General features: G+C 38.4%; 1 protein-coding gene across 1 annotated transcript in view; it reads left to right on the top strand.

Annotated features, from left to right (window-relative positions):
* The window catches only part of LOC136885335 (E3 ubiquitin-protein ligase RNF169), a 311450-nt gene that overhangs the window by 40849 nt on the left and 243685 nt on the right, over nt 1-26916 (top strand). Inside the window, exons 4-6 of the mRNA XM_068230285.1 lie at nt 7572-7749; nt 17597-17725; nt 26444-26528. Coding sequence (XP_068086386.1) covers nt 7572-7749; nt 17597-17725; nt 26444-26528 — 392 coding nt within the window. The remainder of the gene's footprint in view (nt 1-7571; nt 7750-17596; nt 17726-26443; nt 26529-26916) is intronic.

Raw genomic sequence — 26916 nt, 5'->3', positions numbered from 1 at the left:
AGAAATGATGCATCATTCAGAAACAGAAGTCAGTTAAGAACTTTTCAAAAAAATAAGCTTAATCCATGCCATAACATTGTAAGAAAGGACAATACAGGACCTTAGCATCAGTCGTTGCTGATTTTTTAATGTTTCATAATTTTCCCTGTGTTGCTCTGTGTAGTTCGAGTTATTCCAGATCGCAGGTACCTCTTCCCCTCCCCCCAATTACCTCGGATTATTGAGACTCTACTGTAGTTGTTCTTTGGAGTGGCACAACACAGGGTCCAGGACAGTTGTCCTCATCTTCTATTTCTGTTGCTCCCTCTTCCCACATGGAACTGCCATTGTTTTCCTTTCTTATTTCCCACTCTCTGTCTCTCTGACTTGATTTGACACTTGTTTGTTCCTTTTCCTATACTCAGTGCTTTTATTGTGGTTGTATGCAGTACCGGCACCATTTTCTTGAAAGAAATAAAAAATGAATGAGATATTATTCGGAATGTTCCTATAAAGTGTTGGTTTAGGGCTTGAAATCAAGCTTGTTTTTCCGCTTTCATTACGTTTCTGTAGATATAATGTGTACGAATAAATGATAGAAGTTTCTGTTCACTGTCGTTCTAAAATTATCATTCCTGCCCTGTTAACCATTTTGTGCCATCAGTTTCAAGTTAAAGAAAGAGGAAATCTTTGTCTTGCTCTTTCTTATCTTTCTACATTTTTGGCCACTGGAGTCTTCTTCTTCTTCTTCTTCTTCAGCGTTTGTCCCGCCTGGTGGCAGGGTCCGCTGTGTGGATTCGTTGTCTCCATTTAATTCGGTCACGGGCCATGTCAGGATGTAGTCTTATAGCTTTCTGGTTGTTGTGCACTGCATCGATCCATCGCTGTCTTGGTCGTCCCTTGGGCCTCTTTCCAGCGACATCCAGTGTATACACTGACGTTGCCAGTGTATTGTCTTCTGCACTCAACTCATGTCCAAAGCAGCGCAGACGGTTTTCCTGCATTTTCTTCTGGATCGGTGCAACGTCAAAGCGTTTCCTAATATTGTCGTTTGAAATATGATCCAGTCTAGTGATGCCAGCTGTCCACCTAAACATTTTTGTCTCCATGGCGCTTAGTCGACCTTCTACCTCCTTCCTAGCAGGCCAGCACTCAGTGCCGTAGAGAGCGACCAGACGGATAACAGTCCGGTAGATCTTAGATTTCAGATGGTCCTTCATCCGACGGTTGCAGGTGATGCCCGTTGTCATTCGCCACTTCAGCCAGGCTGCGTGTATCCTTGTGTTGACCTCATCAGTAAGTCTGCCATCGTCAGAGTGTGGAGCCAAGATATTTAAATTTAAATATTTAATATTTTGGCCTCTGGAGTACAATAGAATAAAACCAAACCCCATGGCACAACAGCCCCGAAGGGCCATGGCCTATCAAGCGACCGCTGCTCAACCCAAAGGCTTGCAGATTACAAGGTGTTGAGTGGCCAGCATGACAAATCTTCTTGTCCGTTATTCCTGGCTTTCTAGACCGGGGCCGCTATGTCACCGTCAGATAGCTCCTCAATTCTAATCACGTAGGCTGAGTGGACCTTGAACCAGCCCTCAGATCCAGGTAAAAATCCTTGACCTGTCCAGGAATCAAACCCCCGGAGCCTCTGGGTAAGAGGCGGGCATGCTACCCCTATACCGCGGGGCCGACTATGCAATAGAATAGGGGGTTGGTTTTCTCACCCTTCAGCAGATAAACTGTTCTTGTCAAGGACAATCTAACGGTATCCTACTGCACCAAGTGCCATTATTATCAACGTAGTAGCAAATAACTAGTAAATAACCAACCCTCATGGTTGATATAGAGATAATGTATGTTTAAATTTAACTGTTTTCGTTGTTTTGATATAATTTATACACTTGTCTTGTGCTGCCACAGCAAGCGGGTTCATAGTTATTTAGTAGGAGGAAAGGGTGCCCATGGTTCATATGTTAGAGAAATGAATAAAATCATTAATTTGTTGTACCAGTGCGCAATAAAAGGAAGCATGATGATTCTTTTGAAGTATCCCCTGAACCTGCGAACAGTGAATCAAGAAGACTTGAAGAAAACATCGCTACCGTTAGATTTACTGCAATTCAAGGTGGGGACAATTCTGACTATGCTGGGCCTGATTGTTTGACATTAACTGAGATGATTTCATCCAGGGAAACGACTGGCTTTATGCGAAAAATGAAATGCTAATTTTTAAGGTGTGCAACTGATATTTAACATCAGACTCACTCAACTACTGAGGCTGCTTTCATGGTGAGAGTGTACTAAAGCTTACTGTATATTGGCAAATGGATAATTAAACAAGTGAGGGTTAAAAAATACAATCTACAGGGTCTCTTATGTAAACCCAGAGCTTTGTTTGTACTCTGGGCTACGGCAGCTGCAATGTGGGAGGTGCACGCATAGTTCTTGACCTTGCAAGAACCAGAAAAACAAGATGGAAGTGAACAATTTCCTCAAGATGGGTCAGTAGTAAAATCAGTACCTTTGGAAGAGAAGAAGATGGTACATCTACAGATATCAACAAAGTGTGAGATTCAATTCGTGAAGAATTTCGAGTGTGTATCTCCACCTTAGGGGAAAAAAACCCCACTGGCTATAACATCCCATTGGGATCCATTTCTCCTTTTGTATTTGTCCTCTATATACCTATCTTTGTTATGTTTCTTCCCACGATGGGCAGTAATTGACAGGGTGCCTCGACTTGAAGTTTCGTGCAACCTTTTAGGTTATTTAACTCTCTTGCACTCAGCCTATGTGCAGGGTTTTCTCGAAGCAGCTCGGACTAATTTTTGTGACTCTGCAACCGAATTACAAAGAATCAACACGTAAAACAGTTTAACGCATATTAAAATCAAATCACACTAATCTAGAAAACTAAGAGCATTTCAGAAATGAATACGCCTTGGATGGATTATTATTGGTAAAGCGGAAACAAATCATTAAACTTTGAAAACTAAAAAATGGTTTTCAGTGGCAGAAATATTGGACATTACGTCGTCTTTCTTCTTTGCTCTTAAACCTGAAAAAGGAATATTTAATTCTGAATAATTTGATGTCCATATGATTTTTGTGCTGCAATTCACTGATGAAGTATGCCACAAAGTTATTCACTGCACACATAACTGTCATCGATGTCAGGTTCTTCACGGTCCGATGTACGGTGAGGAGCTGTGACTGTGTGGAAATCTTCAGGAGTAAAATTGTCACTTCTCACATGATGTGCCCCTTTCAACAAAAATTGTCACTATTACTGGCTAAATCATCTGAAAATTCAAGGATATCGGAATTCATTCAGCCTTGAACACGGCCCAGCCATTACAAGAAAAATGTGTTGCAAGCACATGCAACAAAGCTGCAATGAGAAGACGTATAATTATAGTACAGGGAAGTACAGCAAACACGCGGTATTATTATTTACTTTTTATGGCTTTCATTGGACCACTCTAGCCAACTTTATACAAAGAATTTTTCAGTTTCTTGTCACCCCAGTACTTCTCCATTCTCTCTGATCTTATCCTCCTTTCTTCATCGGAAGTCACCCTTCCTATTGTCTGTTTGTTGATTCTGATTTGCAGTCTGGTTTGTTTGTCTGTGAGTTTCTTGATTTTGTCGGTTTTGTTTCTTAGGTATATCAGAGAAATTAAATAATCTCTAAACTAAATTGATAGCAAGATTAAATTGTTGTATTCTTTAGCCAACCAAAAACAAATCCACGTAATAACAACCTCGACCCACCACTACATAATCCTTCACGGTCAACAGATTTCATTTGTTGAAAATAAAAGTATTTCATAGGGCTGATGGATCTATCCACTGGCATAGATAAGGGAGCGGATAATGGGGATATATCCTCCCCCTCCATGAAGTGCTTGTTCTCATTATTGTACATAGGTAAAATATAATTAATAAAAACATCCCTTAGTAAAACACCCATTTAACGTAAGTTTTATCACTTTTATTATTATTATTATTATTATTATTATTATTATTATTATTATTATTATTATTATTATTATTATTATTATTATCATTATATTATTATTATTATTATTATTATTATTATCATTATATTATTATTATTATTATTATTATTATTATTATTATTATTATTATTATTATTATTATTATTATTATTATTATTATTCCACATCTTTTCCCAAAATCTCTTCATCCTCTCACTGAAATTCTTCTTACGTTCTTCTGTCCTGGTTTTATTAGTTCTAGCTTTTGGCTTCAATCAGTGTTCAGAAAGCAGATCGGTTCTTCACAGTTTCCTGGTTGATGTTGATTTCCTGAAGATCTGATTCTATTTCATTTAGCCCGTTGTTCTTGACTTTCAGTGTGAGGGCTAGATTTAGAATTCTCTTGGTCAGTCTATCATTGTTCATTATGAAAATGTGACCATAGAATTTCAACCTCCTTTTCCTGATGGTGTCTGAGATTTTTTCAGTATGGCAATAAATTTTTGTGAGATTTCCTTTTCATCCATACTCCCTCTTCTGAAAATTTTCCCTAAAATTTTTATATCTTGCCTTTTATGAGTGATCTACTGCCAATGATTAAGGTTTCTGATGAATATAAGGCTTCAGGTTTTATTACTGTATTATAATGTCGTAGTTTTGTTTTCCGAGATAATGATTTTTTTGTTATATGTGTTCCAAGTGATTCAATATGCTTTCTGTAATTTATTAATTCTCTCTTTCACGATTTAATCCAGAAGGTTTGAATTTATTTACTTGGGAAATTGGTCCGAATTTAGTCATCATAGCTTGCCCATCTAGAAATCGAAAGGCTCCTTCCATGTACTGGGTTTTTTCATATGACATTTGAAGTCCTGTTTTGGCTACAATTTCATGTAGGTTTTTGAGAGAGTGTATTGCTTCTTGCCTATTATTAGAAAGAATTGCCAGGTCGTCTGCAAAAGATAGACACCGCACGTGAATCTCAGTTGTTTACCAAGAGTTATTCCTTTAACTTCTTTTTCCCAGGTTCTTATAACTATTTCTAGGATAGGTTTGAATAAGAGAAGTGACAATCCATCTCCTTGTTGAAACTGTATGTTGACGTCAAAAGGCTCAGATCTTTCTCCTAAGAATTTAACTTTGGAAGTAGTGTCAGTTAATGTTTGTCTGATCAATTCTCTTGTTTTTCTGTCTACTTTAAATTCTTCGAGTACTTTGAAAAGTGTCTGTCGGTCTGTGGAGTCGTATGTTTTTCTAAAGTCTACGAAAGTGATCACTGTTTGTCTATTTTTTCGCATTTGTAAGATAGTTTTGAGGTTGATTATTTGTTCTGTGCATGATCTGCCCTTTCTGAAACCTGCCTGGTAGTCTCCAACGATGTGATCTGTTTGTCTTTCAAGACTTCTCAATAGAATTTTGGAGAAAAATTTGTAGGTAATTGATACCATGGAAGTACTTCTATAATTGTTGATATATTTTATCACTTTTTTTGTCCAGTGGGTGAATTAGTGCACATTTCCAGTCCTCAGGAATCTTTTCTGTGTTACAGATATCACTGAGAATAGCATGAAGTTTTGAGGCAAGGCTTTCGCCACCAATTTTCCACATTTCAGCAATTATACCATCGTCACCTGGAGCTTTGTTATTTTTCAGTTTACTGATAATTTGTTTTATTTCTTTTAATGTAGGTGGTTCTGAATCTGGATTTGGTGAGGGTTTTTTTAAAGGTGAGTTGTTCTCCAGGAGATTCACTGTTTAAAAGTTTCTGAGAAAATGGTTTGCTAACAGTTTGCAATTTTCTTAGTTATTTGTTCCTAGAGTTTCATCTGGACATTTGAAACAAAGGCTGGGTGCCTGGTGATTTGATATTTCTTCTCTGAAAGTTCTGTAAAAGTTTTGTGTGTTATTTTTTGTGAATTCCAGTTAAATTTCTGACAATCTTCTGTGATTACATTTGCGTTTCTCACGTCTGATGGTTTTTGGGGTCTGTTCTAGGTCTTAATGATTTCCTGCCAAGTTTTTCCAGTTTTATGGGAATTACAATCTCTCCAGGCTCTCGTTCTAAGTTCTATGACCTTCTCACTGGTTTCATTCCACCATCTGTGTTTGCATTTCCTGGGAGGGGTGCTTATACTTTTGGAAGCTTCTACAAATGCTTCTTTGGTAAACCAGTTGGATGGATTCTGGTTCGAGATATTTGCAATAAAGGAGCCTGAGTTTTTTTTAAGATGTTCCGGGTCAACTCACAGTTTCCTGTTTGTTCTGATTTTGGGTCTGTTAGGTTGAAATTTGACTTTAACTAGAGATGAGTACTGATCAGAGTCAATAACTCCTTTCTTGACTTGAACGTTTATTTAATTTCCCTTTGATTTTTCTTAGAAATCGCTATATGATCTAAATGAAAGTTAGGGGATCTCCAAGTCGTTTTCTTTCGTGGTAGAACCAGTAAATGAGTTGACATTAATTTAGAATCAAAACTCTTGCAGAAGACAATCTTTCTCCATTTTTATTGGTTCTCTGGTGAGATTGATAGAGTCCCATGATGGTTCAGAACTTTTTTTCCTTGCCAATTCGGGCATTAAAATGTCCCAAAATGATTTTGGCTGTAGCTTCCTCTAGTTCTTACCAGAAATCATCTACTTTCTGTGGATCTTTTAGATTGTAGTTGTTTGTGGGTGCATATGCATTGATTAGTGTATAGGCTTGAAATTCTTTCAGAAAGAGACGTGAAGTTCACTACTGAGTTTGTAAGATTTCTCCTCACTGCAAATGCAGTACCAAACTGATGTGGCGTGTTAGGGAAGGAGATTGCTGGTTTACCTTTGTAAATTCTGTAACTGTCTGAATCAAAATTATTTTTATCAGCAAACCTGGTTTCTTGGAGTGCTAGAATTTGGACGTTGAATTTATCTAGTATGTTTGTTAGTTGCTTTTAATGATTGGTATACCATATTATAACCTACGTATTACTCAATAAAAGTTATGTCAATCAGTAATTTTGAAACCCTTGAGGATTCCTTATAGGACAAAGATATAGCTAAGAGTATATATACCGGGCTGAGTGGCCCAGACGGTTGAGGCGCCGCTCCTCTAACCCCAACATGGCAGGTTCGATCCTGGCTTAGTCCGGTAGTATTTGAAAATGCTTAAATATGTCAGCCTCGTGTCGGTAGATTTACTGGCACCTAAAACGGCTCCTGCGGGACTAAATTCCAGTAACTCGACGTCTTTGAAAACATTAAAAGTACTTAGTGGTACATAAAGCTAATAACATAGTTGTTGTTGTTGTTGTTGTTATTATTATTATTATTATTATTATTATTATTATTATTATTATTATTATTATTATTATTATTATTATTATTATTATTATTTGTATTATTATTACATGTTACAAGCATTTAAATATGTTTGTATATTGTGTGGCGTGCCACAGGAGTCGTGTTCGCGTGTCACCTAGCGGCATGCGTGTCATATGTTCTCCATCCCTGCTCTAGCATAAATCTTCTATTTAGATGCGAAAATGCAAAATTCTGTTCTGTACTTTGCTGGTGATGTGTGCCTTGCTGTAATATGTGTGTGTCTTTATAGAGGACCAGTAAGCCGGGCACGACAGACAAAGAGAACAAGACTGAAGAACCTTCTCCTCGCACTCCTGTCCCCATCGTTAAGGGCCCCATGGACAGCTTCGTGGGCTTCAGTAGGTTGCCACGTTCCGCGAAACTGCAGCCATCGAGTGCCGCTCTCCCCGAGAAAGGAGCTGCTTCAGGTAGGATCATTAGACCACTCTTTTAACACTCTTATTTAATTTAACATCAGACTCCCTCAACTACTGAGGCTGCTCTCATGGTACTAAAAGGCTTATACCGTATATTGGCAAACGGATAATTAAACATGTGAGGGTTAAAAAATACAATTGCCGGGCTGAGTGGCTCAGATGGTTGAGACGCTGGCCTTCTGACCCCAACTTGGCAGGTTCGATCCTGGCTCAGTCCGGTGGTATTTGAAGGTGCTCAAATACGTCAGCCTCGTGTCGATAGATTTATCGGCACGTAAAAGAACTCCTGCGGGACAAAATTCCGGCACCTCGGCGTCTCCAAAAACCATAAAAGAATAGTTAGTGGAATGTAAAGCAAAATAACATTTTTTAAAAAGAATACAATTTACAGAATCTCTCATATAAACCCAGATCGAACGACCTGGGCTATGGCAGCTGCAATATGGGATTCCGATCTTACAATCTCGGAAAAGTTTGCAGATAGAGTGATCAGTGCTGGTCTATTTCCCCCTCGTTCTCCAGATCTAACAGTGTTTGATTTTTACTTGTGGGGTAAACTGAGAGAAAAAGTGTATCGAACAAATCCACACACATTGGAGGAAACTGAAAGAAAACATTATGAATGAAGTCAGAAATATTACAGGGGCAGAACTCACTCACGTCAGCCAGAATATGGTTATGAGACACAATGCCTGTATGAGCCAGGAAGGACGACACTTCCAGCACCTTTTATAAGGTAAGATTTTATATAAGATTGTAGATATACTTAAAGCAGTGTGGCTGCGCGCAACAGAAAAATATAATCATGCCAATTCTAATTACGGTAATTATCCTGTCAATGACGGATATTTTGGCTGGTAACATACTAAAAAACACAGTAGCACAGGAAATAACATAAGCTGTATGGTTAGGTTCACGCAGCTGGGAGCTTGAATGCAGGAGATAGTGGGTTTGAACCTCACTGTCAGCCCTGAGTAGGGTTTTCCGTGGTTTCCCATTTTCACACCAGACAAATGCTGTGGCTGTACCTTAATTAAGGTGATGGCTGCTTCGTTCCCGCTCATAACCCTTCATATACCATCGCCCCCGTAAGACCTATCTGTACCGGTGTGACTTCAAGCAAAGTGTAGAAATAGCATAATCTTATTCTTCGTATTCTCCATTTCCTGTTTCCAGACTTCTCGGTCAGTTTGTGAATCAGAGACCTCCATTGTTGCTCGTCTTTCCACCGCTCCTTTCATTTCTTGTGACCTTTTCGGCTTAATATAATAATTTTTGTTTCATTTTTGAAATTCATTTTCAGATTGCTCTGTTGAATGAATTGTTTTGATTTATTTTAAATTTCTTTTCCACTTAATTTGTTTAGAGATGATGGTTACCTAGCTATACTTCTCCTTAAAAAAAAACCCACCATCACCACCAAAGGCCGACAGGGCCTAATTTATTATTAATTTGTTTTACAATATGTTTTACATTGCTCTAACGCAGATAGGTCTTATGGTGAATGATGGGATAGAAAAGGGCTAGGAGTGGGAAGGAAGCGGCCGTGTCCTTAATTAAGGTACAGTCCCAGCATTTGCCTGGTGTGAAAATGGGAAACCAAGGAAAACCATCTTCAGGGCTGCCGACAGTGTAGCTCAAACCCACTATTTCCTGGATGCAAGCTCACAGCTGCATGCCCCTAACCGCACGGCCAACTGAGCCTAATTCCAGACGGGGGGGGGGGGAACGACCACGACCAGCCTCCAGCTGTACACGAGAAGTGGTGAGGAAAGTGCAGGCCTTTGTCTCAGGAGGTAACCCTGCCCCGCAAACAACTATCACATGTAGGTTGGTAATGTCTGTTTCAACTGTTAACACCATAATCAACAAGGACTTGCAGTTAGAAAAGCATCATAATTGCAGAGTTCACAGGCTGTTGCCTCATCACATTTCGGAACGTTGCACTAACGCAAAAAAGCTGTATGAGGGCTATGTGGCAAGACAATCTTTTTATCAAACACTGTATAAAGAATGGCAGAAAAGTTTTCTAAGTGTTTTCATGATCATCACTGGATACTGCTACAATGGCAAGCTAACCATTCGCCATGGTGCTAATAACGTGAATAATGTGAGGTTTTAACATCCATTTACAACACAGATATCTCAGCACTGTATGGGAGGACAAAAAATCAGGTATGGTACATCAAAATAAAGCATCCAGCCACACCTCTCGTTCGACTTGTCTGTTCTTAGAGAGAATGGAGATGGAAACTGGAATCCATGCAATTCCTTTTACTGACACTCCAGTGAAGGCACCCGATCAGTCACCCATGGACTTCTGTGCATTTGGACTTCTAGAAAGGGCCTTAGAAAATAGACGTTCATGCACTATCAATGGCCTCTGGAAAGCCTGTCAGGAGTAGTGGGACAAGATAGACATGCCAGCTCTGCGGAAAAGTCTGCTGCAATGAAAATTACATTGTTGAGCTATAGCTAGAACTGCTGGCTTTCCAATTGAGCATGATCGTTGGTGGAGACATGTCTTTTCATAAGCTAACTACCCTTCAAACCTTCTGTAGCATAATATTGACAGGCTGATTAATACATGCATACATAATCATTATAGACTGTTATGCCTTTCAGCGTTCAGTTTGCGAGCCTCTGCGAATTTACTGAATGTCGCCACAATCCTTTATTTGCAACTAGTGCTGTGGCCTCATTTACTTCTATACCTTTTATCATTAAATAATTAGAAACTGAGTCTAACCATTGTCATCTTGGTCTACCTCTACTTCTCTTACCCTCCATAACAGAGTCCATTATTCTCCTAGGTAACCTATTCTCCTCCATTCGTCTCACATGACCCCACCACCGAAGCCGATTTATGCATACAGCTTCATCTATCAAGTTCATTCCTAAATTAGCTGTTATCTCTTCATTCCGATTACCCTCCTGCCATTGTTCCCATCTGTTTGTTAATCTTATTAAATACTAGCGTGTGCCTGCTTTTATTAATTCAGCCGCGTTGGATGTTTTAAACCGTTTATTTAAAAGCAAAAGAAAAAATATATTTATTAACATACATGGTTTTCACATTTAATATTGGTCGTTTTCTGTTATTTTAATATTTCACCCTTTTTCCACCTCTGCCTGTAGGGGTCTCTTCCTCCACAGTTTTCTTCCCCAAACAATAAGTCCTATGTGTATCATGTTTGCTTGAGAGCTATGCTGGAACATACACAAGTACATCCATAGTCTCTGTCATTTCGGACGGTCTTTATCACTTCTTCTAACTCCCATACCGATTGGGAATGAACTTTGACTTTAACGGCATCGAGAGTGTCACAGTTCATCTCAGCTACCCCAAAGACTATCAATTCGCCACTAATATCAGTCATGTTTACGTTTCACCAAGTTTGGTTGAGGGCTATGCTGGAACATTCACCCGTAATCTGTCATTTCCAGCATTTTTTTTTTTTTTTTTCACTCATGGTGCCAATATATATATATATATAAGAAGAAGAAGAAGATGATGATGATGATGATGATGATGATTAGGTTTAACCCTAAAGCTGGCAATGTTAAATCTTGTGATGGCAGCCATATTTGGCAGCTTGTACTTGTATAAATAAAATACAAAATATACATGATGTTTTATATATCTGCGTAAAGCTAATACACTGAGGATTGTCGTGTTGAGATGAAATAACATAAATGTTTTAATTAGAAAAATCTACAGTCTGTTCAAAAAGTGTAATTCCTAAATTCAGAATATTAATAAAACCTTTGATCATATGTACACAAAACTGAAACATGTCACAAACAAACTGAGATATACAAATTGTCAACAATGTAGCAGTATCGTTTTCGGCTGCTACTCGTTTCCGAGAATACATTTTTCTCCTGCAATTCTTCTTAAATCCTGTTGTCTCTGTGGAGATGTCGCTTATGACCAATCAAGCCAATCTTCGCATGAAACATGCGGCCACGCAGATCACATCTAAAAGTGGGTGGAGGACGTGGTTGAATCTGGCGTAGTTTCCACTTTTCATGGGTTTCAATTTCTTGTCTGCAACCTGGCTGCTGCTCAAACAGTGAGCAGTACTTCTGCAGTAGCTTTGCACCAAAGAACACGGTTTTGTTCTGTTGTTGCTCAGCTGTTAGCATTTATGTTGATGCTATTCATAGCCTTCTATTATTTTTTTTTTTTTTTCTATTGGCTTTACGTCGCACCGACACAGGTAGGTCTTACGGCGACGAGGGGACAGGATAGGGCTAGGAGTGGGAAGGAAGCGGCCATGGCCTTAATTAAGGTACAGCCCCAGTATTTGCCTGGTGTGAAAATGGGAAACCACGGAAAACCATCTTCAGGGCTGCCGACAGTGGGGTTCGAACCCACTATCTCCCGAATACTGGATACTGGCCGCACTTAAGCAACTGCAGCTATCGAGCTCGGTCATAGCCTTCTTAAGCTGGTCTTTATAACGTTTCAAAGGAGCACCTTGAGGCCTTTTGTCATGACCAATCTCACCGTAGAGAAGTTATTTTGGCAGTCTGCTATCAATCATACGCTGGATGTGACCAGCCCATCTAAGCCAATGAGTGATGATGAATGCTTCTGTGCTGTTCATATGCGCCTTGTCAAGAACTGTCATATTGCTTATGTAGTCATTCACTCTGAGAGCTATATTCTTGAGAATATTAGGGAAAATGCATTGGCATGGGTTGCTCACGAGGTGTGACTTTGGACCAGGTTGTGGTATGGCAAGCTCTTGATCACGTTCACTTTCCAATATTTGGAAAAATAGCTAAGACAAGTTCTGAATCCGACTCGGAATCTGTTGGTTCATTCTTGTTATCCTCGAAGTCAGATCTGTCAATTTCATCTTCTAACAAATTTCTCCACACTTCATCACTGATTTTCTGTAATGAAGATGCCATTTTTAGACACATACTGTACTGAAAATGTATATAGTCAATCTAATAACAATATATATATACAGAAGTAAATAACTCGCACGGAACAGAAATGTATGAAATAAATTGAAATAGAATAATAAAGCAGAGCCCGTGAAGGTTCCTTTGCAAACACCACAGAAATGGCGCTCAAAAAGATTGTCGGGAAAAGCATTAATTTATTTCTGTGAACCCAAAGAGGTTGTAACTATGAATGAAACTGAACTCCTAGCGGCTGTGGACATCGAGAACGACAAGAAGGTAGACTGTTATGAAATCTGTTGAATAATTGAGAAAATTACGTGATGAAATACAAACTTGTCGAATATTTGACATTTGCCGGTTCTAGGGTTAAGAAACACATTATCTTCACATACTGTTGTTTAGGCAACCTGCTGATCAGACTTGTCTTGCTGTTTGCTTGCCTTCCCCTATCTTCTTTTTCACCCCTTCTCACTCCCTGTGCCGAACTACCGATCGGATTTCGCTCATACTACTTCCTAAGTCCTCACGGGAGAAATAAGAACATTTGTGAAGTTTTCAATGAAATCGGTTATGTAGTTTTTGAGTCTAGAAAGGAAACAACAAAGAAACATTCATTTTTATGTATGTAGATTAATTGGTCATCATCATCATCATCCAGGTATTCTGCCTTATGGCAGGTCCTGTCATGGGATGAACCTCTTCCACTTTTCCTGTCCTGAGCCAAGTTTTTCATGTCTGAATATTTATTTCTTTTGATATTGTCCAACATTTGATATCTTTTCCTTCCTCTTCCTCGTTTACCTTTCACCATTCCTTCTATTCCTTCTCTTAGTAAACAGTCCCTCCTCAAACAATGTCCAATCCAGTTCATTTTTCTCCTTCTAATGATTTGTAACATTCTTCTCCAGCTCTTCGTAATACCTCCTCATTCCTTACCCGGTCTTCCCATTTCACCTGTTCTATTCTCCTCCATACATTACTTGGTCAGTACAGTTTAATATGACTTTCTTTTTCCTTTATGTAAATGTCTATAAATTTTGTCTTCTGCCAATGTCCTTAACAGCCTGTACAGAGTAATTAACCTCTTAGCATAAAATCCTGAGTATATAAAATAAAAACCTGAGTATACTCGGAAATATCGCTCACTGATCGGTACCTAATTTAAAGGCCCGAATATACTCGTTTCTTGTTAGTTTTCAGTATTTTCGCCAGATATTTATAAAATTATTACTTCAGGTTCCTATTTTGGCCAGTAGATGTCTCTGACTCGACCATAGTGGATGTTGGTGACTCAGGCAGCTCATTTCCTGGGCTTTTCCGTATTTATTGTTCTATCTAAATGTACTTTGTCTGTTTAGTGAAAATGGAGCGTGAAGAAGAGTTTGACATTGAGTTTAGTGAGTCTGATAGTTCTGTGTGCGCGATGCTAGAGGGAAGAAGGCACGAAGGGAATCCAGGTACATGTTTAAGGAGTGCGATGAAGCATTGTGTGTTGATCCTTGTTTTAGGGCAATTCACACAGCCACAAGCGTATGAACAATGTCTTTCTTGTCATGTTGTCTTACTTGCCATCTCTTTAGTGCTGTGTTATTTATTTTACATGTAAATTAAAAGAAGAACCCATAAAAATATCACGAGTATACTTGGGATTTTAAAACAGGAACTTTTCTTCTTCTTTCTCTTTTCCCTTTATGCTCTCGTACACGTCGGGTCCTTCAGCCACTTCCCATATGAAGTTTGGTCCACTGCCAATCTTCTCAAGTCTGCTGGAGTCTTTCCCCTCTTTCGTGCCAGGCCAAAGACGTAGGTGTCCCCCTCCAGCCTCGGTCGTCCCGTCCTTCTTTTTCCCTCTGGTCTTGCTTGGAATATTTGTTTATGCTTCCTTTCCTCTTCCATCCTCACCAGGTGCCCCAACCATCCAAGTTCCTTCTTTGCAATTAAACTAATCAGTAATCCTTGGTTAAGACACTCTTCCCTTATCCTAGTATTCCTAACCATATACCTCCTTGTCCTTCCAACTGTTTTATGCAAATACTTCATTTCTGTAGCAGTGAGTGTGCTCTCTAAATTACTCTGCAGTGTCCAGCTTTCAGATCTGTACGTCAGCACTGGAAGATGTACTGATTTGTATATTCTCATTTTTGTTTTCCTATTAACTTCTCTCTTTTCTATGATGGTGTTATTAATATTATGTCTGGCTCCATGGCTAAATGGTTAGCGTGCCGGCCTTTGGTCACAAGGCTCACCTGGGTTAGATTCGTGGCAGGATCGGAAATTTTAACCATCATTGGTTAATTTCTCTGGCACGGGGGCTGGGTGTATGTTCAAGGATATAAGCTTCATTGTTGTTTCCGTATTGAACTAAGATCACAGAGGTAAGTTATTTATAAGGTTCAACCTTTTCAATACGAATTACGTGTTGTATAGATGTTATTTACAACATTTATTTAGTATGCGACCGGTTTCGACATCTAAATGAAGAGGACCACTAAGTGGTCGAAACATGTAAGTGCTAAAATATATTCACTTTTGCCTGAGGCAATAATAAAGTATCGATTAGGTGGTTATTTATACTATCTTCTTGATTAAGCTCGTCAAATCGAAAGACCTGCACCTGGCGAGCCGAACATGACCTCAGACACTCCCGGCACTAAAAGCCATACGCCATTTCATTTCATTAATATTATAATATTGTTAGCTTTATGGATTCTTTGATTTATTTCAGAATCCACTTTCCCATCTGCTGTTATGATGCTGCCTAAATATTCAAACTGCTGAAACTGTTCTAAATTCTCATTCTGCCACTCAATGTTAAGTTCTTTTTGTTCTTTCCTAGTGAGGTACATAACTTTACTTTTACTAACTGTTACGGAGATATCCGTGGTAGTCCGAGGTGAAAGAAGGTGCGGGCTGGAATAGGTCTCAACTACAAAATTAAAGTTAATTTAAAACTTTAACAAAGGTTATATTTTCTTTTCAAAATCACCAAATAACAGATAACAACATTTAACAATTTCCACTAGGTGAAATAACAACAAAAGGCAGGTACAAAATACTTTTACCCATTCAGGGTTTTTTTTTACAAGGTTTTGGGCTTCGAGCCCCACAGTCACAATCCTTGAGCTATTAGCCCAACTTTACCAAGTTACAAAATTGAACAAAGGGGCAGAAAACCCCATCATGCCAAAGCGCACTTGCACCTAATTACAATGTTAAGCCTCCTAGAGGCACACAAGAGATCAAATTTAGGAAAGAGCAGACCTGCTCTCAATAGTTCAAGCCTATCAGGAGGCCATAAGCAGACCTTACACTCAACTGCCCTTAAGGCATACTTATAAATAAACAGGGGCAACTTGTACCCATTCTACTGGGCCTAAAATGAAAAAATAATAGATTAATTTAAACGGCCCTCAATATAAGGGGAATGGAGGCGAGAACTTGCACTCCTAAATACACATATTAAAACCTAAGAGGCACTAGGCCGATAATACAGGGGCTAATCCCAGTCTATGGAGGTGACTCGTATGAGGAAACTTAACACATTAAGGAAGCGTAGAAACTGTTATGAAAATGTAGTCACCTCAATTTCAAGATGAAGGGGAGCTCAAGAGGGTAAAGCACTCTCTATCCCCGCTTTACAGTAAAAGAGATTTGTAGTTTTTACATAGACTGAAAAGGAATTTACATTTTTAAAGTGGTAGGTTACCTATTAAAGGTTTCGAACCCTCCCCGAGAGTTAAACTGCTGAGCTAGCACAAAATAAAGATGTTAAAAGGCCATTACCTTGTTGAAGATCTGCTGTCTGAAGAACGAGGCGCTTCCCGCCCCCTGCTACATATTCACACACTGAGGTAGATGTTATACTAGTGGCCCTGAGACAAGAAAATCAGCAGTTTTTATACCTTTGTGGAAAATTCGAGACCTTTCAAGAATGAGAAGACACACCCCCTCAACTTTATTGGATAGCTTAGAGCTACATATCCATATCGAAGAAGACATACATGATTAATTAAAGAAATTCGGGATTGGCTAAGTTCAAACCTGGTGGAAGGAAGGATTAATATTGCCAACCCGAAAATAAAAGAACAAAATTTAGTAAAGACAACAACTTTTGAATACAAAATTTCTTCAAGAAGGTTCATTCCTTTGCACCAGAGTGCATGACCATAGTTTTTTTTGTAGAGACATCTGTTAGAGAATGTCCACACTTCTTGATTAATGAAACAAAAGCAAATTGAAAACACACAGTGACATCTTCTGATGAACAGTAGAGTTGGTTCGGTTTTTAAAGTTCAGGGTTTCTCCTGTAGAGTAGATTAAATTGGCGCAAGGTTTGAACTTGCGTCGTAGAGGTGTACCGCCCGGTACACTAACATTAACTTAACTTCCATCCCCTTCTCTTGGAATACGCACCTCCATTCCATCACTGCCCTCTGTAATTTATCTCTGTCTGCTGCCAAAAAAGTGATATCATCTGCGTATACTAGTGCCTGTATCCACACTGGTCTCATCTTGAAATTTCCAACTTTGCATTTCCTTGTTCGCCTCTTACATTGTTTAATAACTTGATCCATGAATGTTATAAAGAGTAGAGGACCTCAAACCTTGTTTGACACCTCTTTCTGTTGTAAATTCCTTTGAGGTTTGACCATTTATCCTCACTATACCTATAACCCTCATGTATATACTTTTAATCACCCTAGTTAGTTTGGGAGTAATATGCGTCTTCTATAAAGCCATCCATAGCTCATCTACAGGAACTTTTCAGCGGCATATATTTCATTGTTAAGTCACAAAATTAATAGGCCTAATTTCTATATTAGTGTGTTCCAGGCTGTGAAGCACACGTGAAATGTCTCAGCCTGTTAGGAACTAAGGCAATGCAGTTACTGGTATTGGTTGTTTTCTCTTTCAGTGTCCGAGGTGGAGAAGGTGAGGAGCTCCAGCAACGTGAGTTGTAGCAGCCACGACAGTATCAACCAGGAAATGCACCACTTTAAACCCATCAAAGTGATGCCTCGTACTCCTCCCAAGAGGCTTCCAGGTTAGTAAATCCACACATGGCTCACTTTACTGTAATTATGGTTTCCCTCTCCTGTGATCATTAGACCTACGGTTGATTGATTGATTTCTTACCTAATGGTCTGAGAGCCCAGAACATCAGTATGAAGACCATCATGTCCTGGCAGATGTTTTGCAGGGGTACCATATAATCCTGAATCTCACCCGCCGCCTAGAAACCGGCAAGTTTATGCCGGTCTGAACTTACACGAGGTTTTAAAAGTCTAACAGACTTATTAATTAAACTTCTACACCTAATCATATTCCTTAACCTTTCAAGTGCTGAGTTACCAGTTGACTGTTTGATACCTCAGTGCTGAGTTTTTTCATTCGTATGTAAAAAAATTGTAGAAGCCTCAATTTTTCACTTATCAGTGGGGAGATTAGCTTAAAATGTTTATAAATGTTGGTTGTTTATAAATCTACATGCAAATGTACACTTATGTTCAATATTATTTTCCGAGGGAAAAAAATTACACTTATGTGCCCATGCGTGCATTATCTTTATACAAAGTAAAGAGCCCAAAATAATATTATTTCCTAAAATCTGTAGGCAAGTAATACATGTAACTTCTTGGAAGTATTGTGGCTACTCCGACCACTACTCTTATACTTTCATATCTTCCACACAATATAAATAACATTTGTTTGAGCGCCAGTTGCTTTTTTAAGAAAAACAACAAAATTCGGTAGAGCATACCTCTTATATCAATTATCTCAAGGCGTGAGGTGATAAACTCACATATCTGGCAATATACAGGGATATGGATCAGGAAAATATTAAATTACTGTTACATTTCCACAATTGAGGATTGTACATGGAACTGGAATCACTTATTATAATTAAAAATAAAACTGAGTTTATGACTAAATTTACGTCACAATGAACAATCATTTACGTCTTTTAATTTAACAAAAGAAATATATCGTGAGATTTGCGGTACAAAGAAAAGGAAAATTTAATCTAAACAAAAAAAGCTATTGGCATGAACTTGAAGTGAGATGTGATATCGCCGCTGATTACACTCTTCTTCATGTTATGAATGCATAACATGTCTGATGCTTTAATTACCTGTTGTCTGCATACACCGCTGTTGAACTTGAAAATTCTTGGGAAAACCTGTGGGCTGAAGTCGGGAGCCGTCTGTTGTAATCTTCTTATATAACAAGGAGTTGGCCTACATACCATGTACGCGTGTAGGGAGCTCCAATGTAATTACGTCCACTCAATATTTTTTAAAGAATTGGAAAATATTATTGAAACATCTTGTGAAGTCCATCCTCACAAGAAGATGATGTTTCTTTATCAGCATAGTACCCGTCTCTGCTCGGATACAAGCACCACTTGTAGACTTCCTCGATGATTACCTCTTCAAACACAACTCTTAGCTCTGACCATCACACTAAGACCACTTCTTCCATTTGATACATCTGACTGTTACAGATGATCTGCACGATAGCAACTGCTTATGAACTGAGTAGATCTGATGAACTGAGTACCTCTCCCTACCGTAGCATCACCTTATATCACCTCGCGATGACGACTCATCTCCCCACTCACTGTTCATCCCTTCCACTTCCACATACAGTAGCTGGCGAATACTGACACTTGGTCGCAATCACGTGTCCACGCACTGATGTCATCAGTCATGCGCTGTCTAAGCGTACCCAAGCGGACCAAGAATGACTATGCCGAATGCGTCACCGGGAAAACTCCTTGTACACAACATTCCCAGTTAAACATAGCCTCGATTGCAAAATACTATGCCAGCTCATCTAGCCAAAGTTACAAGCCACAGCATGACAATATGAAACCAACAAATCTCACTTACTACAATACAGAATAATTACAAACATATTCACTTAACCTATGATGAAATACAATAATATACGTGATACCTAATTATTACAGTCTAAATGATGAGAAACAGAATATATAAATCTAATGAATCGGGTTAATAATGATAATAATAATAATAATAATAATAATAATAATGATAATAATAATAATAATAATAATAATAATAATAATAATAAATACAGAATGGAGTCTGTAACCCTGTTGTACGGTTACAGAACGCCTCCCTCATGAAATAATCGATTAAATGAATCGATTGATTCATGAAATATCTACACAATCACCTGAAATCGAGTACACCATAGATACATGTATAAAAATGCCCTTTACAAATTTGGTACATAGTATCATCCATCTGGATGTTCGTTGTTACACATATAAAAACATTGATCAATTATCATTTTCACTTTGATTATACAGTATTATTTACATACAGATTACATTTCTTTCTCACTTCTGTCGTTTCAAACGTTCATTGAGTGTTCAAAAGTAATTCTCGAAGACATTTCATTATATACACTGTCTCCAAGCACTGGAGTTTATTGCACTGCCATGCTTCACTTAATATCACAACACACGCTAATCTCACTGAAGTCCTGTTCGCAATGCCAGCTTCATAAAATATGGTGAATTAACATAATAATGGGAATTAATCAACAAACTCACATGATATATTTCTTAAGATTTCTTATATTGTATGTGCCTACGATATTTCCTTCCTTGTCTTCTAATGAATAAGCACATTTCCCAATTCGTTTCACTACGGTGAAGTATCCCTGATATAACAAGAAAAACTTAGAAAATTGACCAGCTTCTGCTGATGACGGGAGTGGCACTCTGAGTAAAACCTTGTCACCAAGTTCAAATTCATCCAATATAGTCTTACAAAAATTATCATGCACAATCTTACCGTGTTATCCTTCTTAGGTATAATAACAAGTGGATTTAAATTAGGACTACATGATGGTTCAATTATATTATAATCTAGCATAATGTCAATCTGCTCTTCAACAGCGCTAGCGTATTTTAACGGAATGGGATATTTCGGTCCTACAAAAGTTGAGTTATCTATAACATTAAATTTGTGTTCGTAAAGATGTGTTCTACCAGGCCGATCGCTAAAAACATCACTATGTGATATCAATAATTCACACAATTCGTCCTTCTGACTTTCCGCTAAATTACATTTCTCCACTGTCTCATACAATTCATCTCTAGAATCTCTCTGTATGGACACATGGCAGACATCAATATTTTTCCTAATATTAGGAATTTCACAAGATCCTTCCGTACTAGAACACACTTTATTCGCACTAATTTCTGACAAATCATCATATGGTAAACTGACTTCCCTGCTACTCTTTCCCCAAATAAGATTGACATTACACAGATCAAAATTTAATTTAGCCTTGTGACACGTTAACCAGTCGGTACCTAAAATAACGGCATAAACTAAATTAGGCACAACTAAGCATGGTTGGAAAATACATTCTCCACTTATGCTAATGGGGACAGCTATTTGTTTATTCACTCTTTGAGACTTGTTTCCAACAGCTGTTACGATGAACGTATTCCTCACTGGAATTTCCGCTACCTCATACTTCTCTCTCAAAACTTCCTCATACAGCTTGGAATTTACACATGACTTCTCACTACCAGAGTCCAACAAAATCTTAACTTTTCTGCCCCATATCAGCAGTTCAATCGTCGGTGTAACAGTAACACTACTTAAATTATCCTCATTACATAATATAAGATCACTTAACAAATCTTGCCTTATATCTAAATTTAAATTACACTTATAAAATTTATTGTCTACGATTAAGTCGTCACTTAAAACATTTGAATTATTGCTACTTAGGTCACAATCATGTTCACTTACAACTATAGGCTGGTCGACATTAACATACTTATCTACCTTATACGTGAACTCACCATTTACGGACTGTCTCAGTGACCTGTTTATACAGTCCGTTGCGCGTTTAAAGTACTTGGTTCGGTTACGACTTGTTGGTTACACACCTCCGTCGGCCTCCCCTGTTGCCTATTTCCTCTAGCGTCATTATTATTATTATTATGGCCTGTATTCTCCCGCCTCCCAGCTTCTGGTTGATTACCATAATCACGCCTCCCAGTCCTGAAATTTTCCGAACTATTTTGATAATTTCTCTCCCTGTGGAAATTATTATTAGGTCTCTCCTGATATTCTCTTCTGTAGTTCCGATTATTCATAGTCCTGTCCTGATTATTAGATTGGTTACCCCTTCCTTCTACATTCCTATTTAGTGTCCTACTATTATTCAAGCTACTACCTAAAGCATCAAAACTTTCCAACAAAATCTCCATTTCCTTAATAGTCTCCACTCTTTGCATACAAACAGCTTCTCTTATTCTGTCGGGATAGTGCTTAGCCATAAGTCTAACTATATCAGCCTCAGGTCCAATACATTCTAAATTTCTCCACACCAAAACATGAGCCAAAAAGTATTCAGTCATTCTAACACCCTCGTTAGAATTATACCTGCCAAACATTACTCTCTCTCTCTCTCTACTCTGAACACCTTCACTCCAAAATTTAGCCATGAATTTCTCCTTAAATTCAGTTAGACTAGACATCGAGCTTTTATATACTTGAAACCAAGACTTAGTCTCTCCTACGAAAGCATTAGATAAGATCTCCAATACAGTTTCCCAGCTAATAATATTGTCTCTTAATTGAACAGCAAATTTCTTCTCTACTACTCTCATAAATTCCATCGGGTTAAATTCTTTCCCAGAAAACTTAGGTAAATCATGATCTCTAGTGATTAAACCATTATTTACAATTATCTCACATACATTCTTACTATCACGCACTTCTTGCTGGAGTACTCTCTGGCAACTCAGAAATTTTTCTTCCACTGTTTCCTCAGTCTTTTCTTGAATTTTTCTTAATTCCTCCAACTTTTTTTCCGATTCTCTCACCTTCTGTGATAATGATTTCTGCTCACTCCCTAGATCACCTACTTCTCCAAGTTTTCTTTCCACCTGTTCTACCCTACTAATACATTTCCTAGTTTCTTGCCCCACTGTATTGGTTATCTTTTCAAACCTTTCTTCTACTAACTCATTGATTTCTCCTTTATTAGACTCGATCTTGGCGCCTAATTCATCAATCTGTTTGATGCATGTCTCACTAATTTGTTCTATTTCCGCATGGAGATTGCTCCGACCCAATTCCATCTCAGCTCTGATGTCACTACACTCCCTATTTACCTTACTTTCTAAATTATTAATTTGCTTACTTATTTCTAACACCTTATGATCTATCTTATTACTAACATCATCAATCTTCTTATTAATACTATTTATGGCATTACTCTGAGCTTCAATTTTTTCACTAATGACCGCTTCAATTTTCTCACTCATAATATTATTCTGAGATTCAATTTTCTCACTAATGACGATTTCAATTTTCTCACTCATAATATTATTCTGAGATTCAATTTTCTCACTAATAACCGTTTCAATTTTCTCACTCATAGCATTATTCTGCTCAGTCATTTTGGACATCAGCAAATTAAATAAACCCAGGTCAATCACCCCTTTACTTTGATCTTGCGTGACAGCGTTTTCCTCAGTTTCTACTATTTTCTGACTTTCAGCAGGTCCCACCTTAGTCACCAACTTCCTATTTATGTTACCACCTTGGATTTCCTTGGACACAATAACCTCAGCCTCATCACCTGACTGCATATTGCTATCCTTGTCCATCTTCGGTTTCCTACTAATTTTTCGCGATCTCAAAGCTATTTCCCCTTGCAATTCCTCTGACATTACCCCTTAAATACAAACTTCAACAAAATGACCTTCCTAACATTACTCGGTGAATTTAACATGTGTGTACTCATTAAAAGAACTGATCCATGTATATTGCCATTCAGAAACACTTTTTCTGAACCTTTCGAGTCCCACGTTGCTGGCGACACTTTGTGGCTACTCCGACCACTACTCTTATACTTTCATATCTTCCACACAATATAAATAACATTTGTTTGAGCGCCAGTTGCTTTTTTAAGAAAAACAACAAAATTCGGTAGAGCATACCTCTTATATCAATTATCTCAAGGCGTGAGGTGATAAACTCACATATCTGGCAATATACAGGGATATGGATCAGGAAAATATTAAATTACTGTTACATTTCCACAATTGAGGATTGTACATGGAACTGGAATCACTTATTATAATTAAAAATAAAACTGAGTTTATGACTAAATTTACGTCACAATGAACAATCATTTACGTCTTTTAATTTAACAAAAGAAATATATCGTGAGATTTGCGGTACAAAGAAAAGGAAAATTTAATCTAAACAAAAAAAGCTATTGGCATGAACTTGAAGTGAGATGTGATATCGCCGCTGATTACACTCTTCTTCATGTTATGAATGCATAACATGTCTGATGCTTTAATTACCTGTTGTCTGCATACACCGCTGTTGAACTTGAAAATTCTTGGGAAAACCTGTGGGCTGAAGTCGGGAGCCGTCTGTTGTAATCTTCTTATATAACAAGGAGTTGGCCTACATACCATGTACGCGTGTAGGGAGCTCCAATGTAATTACGTCCACTCAATATTTTTTAAAGAATTGGAAAATATTATTGAAACATCTTGTGAAGTCCATCCTCACAAGAAGATGATGTTTCTTTATCAGCATAGTACCCGTCTCTGCTCGGATACAAGCACCACTTGTAGACTTCCTCGATGATTACCTCTTCAAACACAACTCTTAGCTCTGACCATCACACTAAGACCACTTCTTCCATTTGATACATCTGACTGTTACAGATGATCTGCACGATAGCAACTGCTTATGAACTGAGTAGATCTGATGAACTGAGTACCTCTCCCTACCGTAGCATCACCTTATATCACCTCGCGATGACGACTCATCTCCCCACTCACTGTTCATCCCTTCCACTTCCACATACAGTAGCTGGCGAATACTGACACTTGGTCGCAATCACGTGTCCACGCACTGATGTCATCAGTCATGCGCTGTCTAAGCGTACCCAAGCGGACCAAGAATGACTATGCCGAATGCGTCACCGGGAAAACTCCTTGTACACAACATTCCCAGTTAAACATAGCCTCGATTGCAAAATACTATGCCAGCTCATCTAGCCAAAGTTACAAGCCACAGCATGACAATATGAAACCAACAAATCTCACTTACTACAATACAGAATAATTACAAACATATTCACTTAACCTATGATGAAATACAATAATATACGTGATACCTAATTATTACAGTCTAAATGATGAGAAACAGAATATATAAATCTAATGAATCGGGTTAATAATGATAATAATAATAATAATAATAATAATAATAATAATAATAATAATAATAATGATAATAATAATAATAATAATAATAAATACAGAATGGAGTCTGTAACCCTGTTGTACGGTTACAGTATATAAGTTGATATTTTATAATACTTTCCAAACCTTGTTCAACTATCTGCACCAACTCCACTGGCACGAAAGTTTCTAAAAAATCAATGATTTTTGGGTTGTCATCAAACACTACTTGGCCTTCTGAGCCTGTCACAGTTACCTGAAACTCTGGTGAAGAAAAGTAATCCGTCCACCACAAAATTAGTGATAAAATAGCTTTTGTACTCACCGTGTTTTTCTTCTTTCGTTTAGAAGGAGGCTCTGTTTCTCTCTCACATACAATATTTTCAGCACTCTCTCTATCACTCTCACTTTCAAAATCGCTTAACAATTCCTTAAAATGATCGTTTCCATCATCACTTTCCTCTGTGGTTAATAACTGAAAGATTCTGTGATCCGAAATAACATTGCTGCAAGAGCAACTAAATTGTTGTTCCGCCATGTTTGTTTACATCACAGATGAACAATTCCACAGACATCTACAAAAAGCTCTGTAAGTTACTTCCCGAAGCTATAATCTCTGATCAGGTAGTTCTACATAATGCCCAACAGATGGCAGAACATGTCAGAGATCAAATTCGCACTCGAAAGTGAACCGGGAAACTCAAAAAAATTTAAATTCTCGAGCACCGTCTATAGACGGGCATAGCACTTCTCGACCGGCCGCGTCAGCCCGTCTATAGGCGGGCGTAGCACTCATCAGGTTAATCCAATATCAAGGTTGGAATCTATTTATTACATGGGACAGATAATCATATTTGAGCCTGTATTGTTGTTAAGTCATCCTCTACCGCTACTCGTTTCCGAGAATGCATTTTTCTCCTGAAGTTCCTCTTAAAGTCTATTGGCTCTGTGGAGATGTTGCCCCTTTATCACTTTCATAATTTCGTCCATTACCGTTGTGAAGAGCCTCCTTGGCTGAGCCAGCCTTTCACCGCTGGTTCTGTGGTTCAAATCCCGGTCACTCCATGTGAGATTTTTGCTGGACAAAGCAGCGGCGGGGCAGGTTTTTCTCCGGGTACTCCAGTTTTCTCCGTCGTCTTTCATTCCAGTAACACACTCCAATATCATTTCATCTGTCACTTATTAATCATTGCTCTAGAGGAGTGCGACGGGCTTCAGCAGCCGGCACAGTTCCTATTCTTGCTGCTAAATGGGGGCTTCATTCATTCCTAACCCGGTCGAATGACTGGAAACAGGCTGTGGATTTTCACTTTCACCACTGCAAACAACAATGGCAACATCACACTTCCTTGTCTTAATCCAGTTACATTGTGATCGCTTTCTGTTGTCTGCTTTTGATCTTTATGGCACATAGTACAGTTCAAGCGTCCATGTTCTGTACAGTGGAACTTCTGCTTCTAGAGTCTTCATCTTTCTGTGTACCTGTTGCAGATGGCCAAGTGATGGAGCCAAAACTGATCCGCTCAACTCCGCGCAACTTGAATAACATCCTCGAACTAGAAACCCCCAAGAGCAAGTGAGTACTTGATATTCAGTTGGTGTGCATGGTGCATGTTTTTGTGCTTGTCCCAGGGCTTTTGTTCATGTTGCTATCTGCTGATTTGTCTATGTGTAGCGGCTGATATGTGTGTGTGTTGATGTTGAACTTGTTGAGGAAGAACGTCTTTCCTTAACCCACGAACCGGTAGCTGACGATCCCATTGTCAGGTTTGCTTTACCAGTACATACAGCTAGAAGAAAATGTGAATATTTTCGTTAGATGGCAGCATTCATCAGGCATGTTTTCTCCTTGGAATGTGGAATATTTTGGTATTAAATACATTCATTTACGTGTGATATCTTTGAAACAAATAAAGGTCGCAATTCAAACAGCTTTGAAACGTGTTGATTTTGTTGTGACTTGC

The sequence above is a fragment of the Anabrus simplex genome, chromosome 14, assembly GCF_040414725.1.
Source record: "Anabrus simplex isolate iqAnaSimp1 chromosome 14, ASM4041472v1, whole genome shotgun sequence".
Lineage (NCBI taxonomy): Eukaryota > Metazoa > Arthropoda > Insecta > Orthoptera > Tettigoniidae > Anabrus > Anabrus simplex.
Note: the sequence above shows the minus strand (reverse complement) of the source record. Positions and strands in the feature narration are given on the sequence as shown.